Source organism: Saccostrea cucullata, unplaced genomic scaffold (assembly GCF_032062105.1).
Source record: "Saccostrea cucullata isolate Sc308-1 unplaced genomic scaffold, CSIRO_AGI_Scuc_v1 ctg9990, whole genome shotgun sequence".
NCBI lineage: Eukaryota > Metazoa > Mollusca > Bivalvia > Ostreida > Ostreidae > Saccostrea > Saccostrea cuccullata.
In genome coordinates this window covers 437-9,797 of record NW_026924896.1, presented here as the reverse complement: position 1 = coordinate 9,797, position 9,361 = coordinate 437, and the positions used below count along the sequence as shown (strand labels likewise).

Genomic DNA, 9,361 nt, shown 5'->3' with positions numbered 1-9,361 from the left:
ATACAAATTGCATTTTATTGTCAATGTAATGACATTTAAAAAAAACGCATAAAATGCTAATCCATGTAGTTAAAATTTGATATTTCTTTGTATATAAAATCGCTTTTATCAACTATACATAAGTCCTTTATTTGTTTTCTGACTTCTTAACTCATAGACTATGTAAAACATTTTAGGACTGAAATTAATTGACGGACACATGGTAAAGGCCTAAACTTCTCTACAACAGATCCAAATCCCAATATCATTAGAAGATGCCAAAGGACAAATAGGTACATTGTAATTCAGTTTCAGTGTCTTTATCACCGTATGTTTATAAGTAAACACATCTGTCGGGTGATATACAGATTGATTGGAAAGAAATAAAGCAAGAAAAAAAAAAGAAATAATAATAATGAATAAATATCTGACACGCATGTTTCAGAAATAAACTGCATCTCAAACAATGCATGATTTTTATGATTTTACTGAACATTTTACTTTCTTTTAATTACGAAAATTACATTAATTGGTGTGTATTGATTGATATAATGACATGTTCCGGAGATAAGATACATTCATTGTTAGCGTTATTTTAATGTAAAATATTTCCCCAAACTATTTCCTGATCTATTAATGGATGTATATCAAATTAAAATTTCCAAACATCCATCTCTGTATCGTAATTTTTTTATTGATGTTTTGAACATATGGTACCTTGGATGCGTTATTGCTGAATTAAATATGGAATTTAATCATGAATGCTAATTATGATATCAGGAGTGGTTTTCTATTCTGTGGTACAGTAACTAGATAGGGTTAACAGAATATATTTTTCATATTAAGTTTTTCAGTTAGATTTTATGTCATTATTTCATTTTTTGATGTATGCCTTGTAATCTAAGATTTGGGGGTATATAATTTTTGCCGTATTTGTCCATCTGTATGTCTGTTCCATACATAAAGTGGGGGGGGGGGGCGTCCGTCCCATGCAGCCCTAAAACACAATATTGATTAAAAGAATGCACTTGAAAGAAATGTAGTGATGAATTAGAACATATGCTCAAAATTGTTTAGAGCTGACAAAGTCATACATGCTATTTTCATTTCTTCACGTCTATGAAATTTGTTTTCTTCATTTCAGGATAATCCGTGTCGTTGATTACAATTACTCAGGTGCAGGTCACACTTGCATCTTCGTGATGGCCGCAGTTATGACTTCCTAAAGGTCGATGTTGACAATTTGTTATGTTTGTCTCTGTTCCTGTACATTGGACATCGTCTAACCAGATGGGACCAATCCCTTGTCCAAACTTAGCAGCTTGGTGTGCTGTGGCATTTCTGAATTAATTGATAGAAAATACAACCCATTTAATATATCTTGAATCCAACATGTGTAGAAAATGAGCGTTTTGCATTCTTTAACATGTTATCGTTGATTAGGCAATTGAAGTCTATAATTGTCCTCATAATTATCGAACGAGAGCTGGAAGGATTTCTTTTTAACATGCAATGTTTATTGAACTTTTATTTGTATAACTCAAAAATGTGCAAAGCATTTGTTACATTGTAAAAAGATCAGTAAATACTACATGTAGCATGAGTGTAAAATGTACTAAATGTAAAATGTTGATATCAAAAAAGGTACATATTATATTTTTTTTACTATAGACGCAAAATTTTAGTTACTTTCCTTCTGAAAATAAAAATGAAACAGTAGTTGAGAAAAAGATAGATACTAACTAACAAGATTAAAAACTGGCTCGACCATTACACAAGCAATAATTTTTTAATGTAGTGTTTACTTTGAAAGACGTTATAAGCTTTATATGCGTATGCGGACAATAATACGAGATTGCCTAACATGCCATGAACGAAATATAAGAAGATTAAAACGATAGCAAACAATCATTCTATGATTACAATTTTAAGTTTGACAATAATTAGTTAAGAACAAGGTTTACTTTAGCCTTATTTGAAAAACTGAAACTGCATAGTTTTTGTTAATAATGCATCGAAAATCACGAAGATCTTTGGTGACTGTGTATCTATCCAAAATACAAGTAATTTTCCGGCCTGTCAATGCATTATGACATCACGAAATTCGTCAATTTCCTCATATTTTGAAAAACATCTACAAAAACTGCCAATTTTAAAAGCTATTTTTGGATATTTAATACAGAGCAGAACCTCTGATCTAAAATATGCAACTAGTAAATGATAGAACTGAATCAGAAGATTAAAAGACATGTTTTTATTTAGATCAGAGATTGCGTTCATACTATTTTTCTTCACTAAAATTTACCTTTTTGTGCCTGTTTACCTAAAACAAAAAGCCAGTTCCCCAAGACCTGGACTTTTATAAGAAAGAAATTTAAAAGGAAATGAAAGCACCGAGTCTATTTTATTTTAATGCCTCAAATGGAAAATCAAGTGTTGATCAATCAATTGGTATATCTACAGGGCCATTTTATGCAAAAAGTGAACTGTCCTCTATAAATACACGAAGTTTTAATTTTTTTTTATTCTGTGAATGCTAAAAAAAATATCTAACAACAGTTAAATGCAAAGGAAAATGATAAAAAAAATAATTTATTTAGATTAATAACTACACGTTAGTGGCACTGTTATGCTTGAAATACGAAATGTGCACTAATTATGTTTTCGGGGTTGTTGTAATCTTCTCTTTTAAACATAAAAGATGTGATTTGCTTAAAACTGATTTAGATATTCAATTAACAAAAATTTAATAAAAAAAGATACAATAATGCGTTTGAAAAATATCCGTAAGTCTTATACATGAACGAGGCTGAGTTTAATTATTTCTACCCTAAAGATACTGATAAATTTTCTAGAATGAATTTTTAATATTATATGAATTATTTTAAGAAAAAATCAAACGATGTTCATCCCTATTTCTCAGGGGAGTCATCTCAATAGTTGTAAAATTTTACCTTTGGACATTAAGAGTTGTTGTAAAAAGTCACCAGATTATGAAATTAAATTTTTTTGGACCATCTGGTTTAGTCTAGGTATTCTTACAAAATAATGTAAATCAATGTGAATTTTGTAGAAAAGATAGAGTACTTCGGATAGGTGTTACGTTGTACCTACGATTGCATAAAACTAAGAAGTTGTTCAAAGTCATGCACACTTGAATTACACTGGCCCTGTTAAACTCAATTAAATGATTGTGGCTTTCGAATAACGCATATTATATCACTCTCTCATTTACAACAACGTACTGGCATTTGAAACCAATTGGTAACACAAATACATTAAATGCTTTTGGATTGGCAGAATTGTAACAAGGACTTAATTTTCCATTCTACCACGGTTATTGAAAAACTTCAAAGGAGCCGCCGGACATTATTCTCCAATAGACCACGAACGTCATCAAAAAATTATCAGATCAGAAACACGTATCAAATCTGGATAATTCAAATGCATGTTTGGCTGTAGAATGAAATACTTGATTAGACCGCATCGATGTGTCGTCTTTTGCAGTATAAACACTGTAAATTGCATCAAGTTGCTGATGAATGTCGGTTTTTATAGCTAAGCGGGGCTATTCCACGGACCTCCCTACACATTAAACAACGTGATTTTAGCAGTAAAACAAGAACATGATTTTGTTTTTGTATATTCATTTTAACTGATCAATACATATTACGAACAAATTTGTAATTAAAAAAGACTGTTTTTAATGCAAGGAAAGCTCAAATATCTGCATTCCATATATAGGTAAGTCAACAAAATCTCTCTTTGGTGTTAAATAGAACAGCGTAATCGAGACATGGTGACCTAATTCGTTTCTCTATAGAGGAAACAATCGGCCGTATTTATCGTCCGTGGTAGAATAGAAATAAAGTCCTTGTTGTCGTGAATGATGCAGAATAACCTCCTCGGTCTCAAAATGTTGTTTGAAATATAAAAGCCTCGGCTAACGCCTCGGCTTTTATATTTCAAACAACATTTCTCGACCTCGGAGGTTATTCTGCAACATTCACGAAAACGCGGACTTAATTTCTTAATTATAAGCGGCCTTGGATGTTTAGATCACTAATATTGAATTACATGTATTAAAATTCTGTATTTTAAAAATTGTAATATAAAGTTTCTAGAATGTATTTTCTCTAACAATGGATTATTTTAATTTGATTTTGACATGTATTATTGATACATATTCACATATCTTTCACTTTTGAAAACACACGAAAGCTCTTGATTCTATTTATTTGCAGTTTTGATTATCAAAATTGTAACTAATTTATGATTCTTGACCGAAACACAAAAATATGCATGATATACATAATGCTACCACCTCTCTTTTTGTACTTTGCATCATATTACCCAGAGAATCCTAACATGCGACACACAACAGTTGCGTCATTATCATCCCAGTAATCATCACAGACGGTTCCCCAGGTTCCATTTTGATGTTTTATCTCTACTCTTCCTTCTTGGAAAGTTGTACCATTGACTATTCTTATGCCTTTTATAAATTATACGACGAATTATCAAAAGCATTTTAGGAACTGTGAAGAAGTGAACTTTTACAAGTATTTGTAGTTAAGTTAAAAATTGTATTATGTAATTCATAATAGGGTGTTACATTTGAGAGTCATAAATATCAAATTAAATGATCTGCATTGGATTTTCATTTTTTTTAACAAACTTTTGATCTTAAATACTGTTTGTTTACTCAATATATTTTATTTACAAGTATTATTGACGGTTGATTGAAACCTAATTGCCAGACATGTGCAGAACTGCATGAAACAGATTACGTTTAACAGTATCAGACAAAATACAGTTTGAAACCGTTAAGGACGTTCGATCCTGATATTTTGAGCATATTTCGCGCAGGTCCTTTATTCATAAAATTATTTTTAGGTTCTAACAATAAAACTGAATTCTACAATGCAAACTAAACTGTATTCAATGAAAAAAAAACCGCGATTAAATTCCATTCAAGTAGAATTAAGATAGGGACTATATTTTGTGGCGGAAGGTTTTATAGACGAAAATGATCAGTTTTTTCCATTTGAACTATAACAGTACTGTTAATTTTGGATGTTTATTTTTCCATGCTGGTTGCACACAAAGCTGTTCTTTGAAGTGAAATATGTTATACTGGTTCTGAAATATCTATTAAATTATTTTTTATGAATTCTATCAACAAAGTGTGACAAATATAGTAAATATATTCTGAAAATCCGGGAAAAAATTGAGCCAATTTTAACGTAAAATTCACACTTTTTTAGTAATATCTGAAAATGTACATCATCTACCCCCACTTTTGATGTTCTTTTCTAAATATTCAAGATAATTTTGACCTATTTGCTTCAAATCAGAAAACGTTTAAGACTTTAAAATAATTTTCTTGTTAATTAAATATTCAATGCCTTAAAAATCCCTTTTTATTAGTGCAGAAAGGTCAAATAATTGATTATGCGAAGGAATTTGAAACTTTTTCTAAGTTAAAATTTTTAAGTGTCTTTTTTAAAACAAACTAAGAGTTCAATTGTTTCATGCTTTAATAAGATAAAAATATTGGAGGGAAAACGTCAAAAATTTAATTTTTAACTAAGACTCAAATTTCAGTGCAATAAGGTCATATTAAATGCGCCAAAAGAAGCGCATTTACCCCCATTTTTTGATTTGAATTTTAATTAAGCTATGTATGTAGAAACTAAAAATATATTTGGCAAAAAAAGTTTAAGACTTTAAATATCAGGATCGAACGTCGTTAAATCAGCACTAATGGTTGTAAATACCAAATACGAAAAATATGTCCCCTAAATCTAAACATACCATTGCAAGTATTACAGCGGGAAGTTTCACTGGAGTCCCCTGAACAAAAATTCCCGTTGTATTCTGGACTAGGGTTATTACAGCTACGATTTCTGTAACGTACTTCTTGTGAGCATGTCGCCGTAGACTGGACCCACTGACTCCACATTCCCCATCCTCCATTAACTGAAATAAAGATAAATAAAAAATTATGTGACCTGCATAAGCTTCTTTTGTATTATCAATTAAAACTAGAGGCACTGTGAGCAATGAGCTTACTAAATGATACCCCCCGCCTCCCATTTGTTATGACTGATAACAAAGTCCATGTTTTGCTGTGGCCGGGAAACCCCAAAATATGTGTCGGATCAAAATGTAAAATAGGAGGTGCACAATGGCAAAATGTAATAAAGATTCTGTGCAAGTTTCATTAAATGTCACTCGGTGGTATAAGAGGGGTTGCAGATAAGAAATGGGTACCCTAAAGAGTAACAGACGGACGGATGGACATACCGATTACAGTAATTTTAATTTAATTTCGCAAATAATGAACGTATCCAGGCGCGTAGCTGCCTATACGCAAGTACGCAAGTGCGTACACATCATTTTCCAAAAAAAAATCATGTAAATAAAAAAAAATAAATGAATGAATGAAAAAACAAAGAAAGAAAGGTGACAGATTGACTTAAAGAAAAAGAAAGAAAGGCATTTATTCGGAGAAAAAAGAATTTACCATGCAGCACTATCCGTGTTTCAAATTAATTTGCATCTTATATTTCCGATTCAAATTTTGTTCAGAATGTCTATACAGTCGAATTTAAAGTCTTTTCTAAAACAAAATCCAAAAACACCTTCCAAAAATCTCGAAGAAAAAATTGATGAAACAAAATGTTCAACTTGTATTAATCCCGATTATCCGGACATACATTTATTGAAAGAAAGTGATCTTAGGGACACTGATATAAAGAAAAAGTTACTGGAAGGTTCATGGACAACCATACAAGAATTTCAATTTCCATTGAGGTAATGAAATAAAAATGTTTAATGAAAAAAATTTTAAATGGTAAAATTTAAATTTACAAATTAAAAGATAATATAGATCATGCATGAATATTTTTTTTTACTGGTGTTGCCAATTTTAAGATTTATTATTTATTAATTTTAAAAGCATTCTCACCTTGTTTAAGCTATCGGAATATAAAAGTAAACACCCCCTCCCCCCACCGTTTATAATCTAAAATTTCAACTCCCATGGATAACTATATTTAAATTATTTCTCTGCCGTATCTTGTTAGACTGGGAATTTTTTTTCAGTGCAAACAAGAGGAAGTTCAATGCAACATGGGTTAAAGAGAACCCCTGGCTGCGATACAGTGTTTCGTGCGATGGGGTATTTTGTGTTTATTGTGTACTGTTTGGTGTGAGAAGATCTGAAGTAAAAGAAAAATCTTTCATCTCCACTCCTATTCGAGATTGGTCGAACTTTTCAAAATATGTTTCTAGACATCTCGCGCCATCTTCGAAACACCACGGATGTGTTGATGCGGCTGAGCATTTTCTTTTAACTCTGCAAAATCCAGGAAGAGATCCACAGGGTTTAATTTTGAGTAAAAATGATGCGATTGTCGAAAAAAATATACATGTTCTCAAAAGAATTGATGTTATTGTATTGTGTGCTCAACAGAATATTGCACTGCGTGGCCACACAGAAGATGATAGCAATTTCATGGCAATTCTTCGCCACACAGCCCAAACAGACAAAGCTTTAAGCTATCATTTACAGAATGCTGACCCAAGAGCTAAGTACACTTCACCAGACATTCAGAACGAGCTCATTTCACTGTGCTGTAAACAAATAACTGGCTCTATAATTCTTGATGTCAACAAATCACCATACTTTGGATTTATTGCTGATGAAGCAACAGATGCTTCTACTATGGAGCAGATGGCTATGGTCCTTCGTTTTTTCGACAAAGGGAAGGGAATTGTTAGAGAGGAGTTTGTCGGTTTTTCAGAGGTGAAGAGGACAACGGGTGAGGAATTGGCTAACGCATTTCTAGATAACCTGACGCAACTAGGGGTAACTCTGAATAAGATGAGGGGTCAAGGATATGATGGTGCCGCAAACATGTCAGGAGTGAGAAAAGGAGTGCAGGCTAGAATAAGTGAAATTATTCCAGGGGCTCTTTACACACACTGCAAGGCTCATTGCCTAAATCTCGTCATAACCCATGCATGTAAAATACCCTTAATCAGAAACATGATGGATATCGTACAGCAAATTGCTTTTGCGTTTCAGTATTCTGCCAAACGTATCAACGTGTTTAAGGAGGAGCTGAAAGAGAACAATGCAGCAAAAGCTTCGATGGAGAAAAAACAGAAACTACAGACTCTGTGCGAGACAAGATGGTCTTCGAAAGCCAATGCATTGTTTACATTTAAAGCATCTCTTGAAGTTATCGATGACACTCTCCATCGATTAGCAAACGAAATGTCGGATGCAAAGGCTCGTACATATGTATGTTCCATTGAGAGATTTGATTTCATTCTCCCTCTAGTTGTCTGCGAGCATGTTTTACAAATACTAGCACCCCTGTCAGAATTGCTTCAGGCCAAGGACTCTGATCTTATTGAGGCAATGAAGGAGACAAAGGCAGTCTATGCAGTCATTCAAAACGAGCAAAATGACGACATGGTGTGGGATGCCTTGTATGCATCGGCTGTGGACTTTGCTGCTACAATTGATGTAGAACCTTCATCTCCTAGATGTGCTCATCGTCAAACACTTCGTGCTAACACTCCTGCAAACTCGATAGATGTTTATTGGAAAAGATCTGTCTTCTTTCCTTTTTATGACCATGTATTGCAGGAGCTTGATGATCGTCTTCTTGGATGCAGCGAGAGGTTCATAGCTCAGTACCTTATACCTTCCAACCTTGGACAGCTCACTGACAACAGAGTTAATGCCCTGTATGAAGCTTTTAAAGCTGACATACCCGTTTCAATGGCTGTATTTCACACAGAGGTAAAGAGGTGGATCACAAGATGGTCATTAGAAGATGAAGAAAACATGCCTTCATCTCTGCAAGATACACTCCATTCGGTAAATCCTGATCTTTATCCAAATATATTCACAGTATTGTCTGTATTAATTTCCATGCCTGTTTCTACGGCTTCAGCAGAACGCTCTTTTAGCGTAATGAGACGCGTAAAAAGTTACATGCGATCAACTATGTCCACAGAGCGATTATCAGCGTTAGCTATGCTTCATGCCCACAAGGACATGCGTATTGACTCCGAGGCTGTTGTGAAGGAATTTGCTCAGGGCAAAAGTAGACGCCTTGTCTTTTTGTTTAACAATAAAGAAAGTCAGTAAATTGTCAACTCATTGTTTTGTACTGAATTATTTGTTACACATTTGAATTAAATCATAAGTTTCATTATTGATGCTTTCATTGTTCTTTTCCAATATTTGATGTAAGTTTAGTATTTTTTTATTGAAAGTTTGAAATAAAAGCGGATACAAATACATCCGTATATTATCGTTTTCTTCTTGAAGTATCCATGAAGGCATTAACTTAACTAC

General features: G+C 33.0%; 1 protein-coding gene across 1 annotated transcript; it reads left to right on the top strand.

Moving 5' to 3' along the window:
- Positions 1-6,574: 6,574 nt before the first annotated feature.
- On the top strand, positions 6,575-9,143 carry LOC134267556 (52 kDa repressor of the inhibitor of the protein kinase-like; the record flags this gene model as incomplete). Its single annotated transcript, XM_062749765.1, has 3 exons — positions 6,575-6,798; positions 7,090-7,165; positions 7,460-9,143. Coding segments are annotated over exons 1-3 (1,984 nt in total), but the record flags the coding sequence as incomplete, so codon positions are not given.
- Positions 9,144-9,361: the final 218 nt, after the last annotated feature.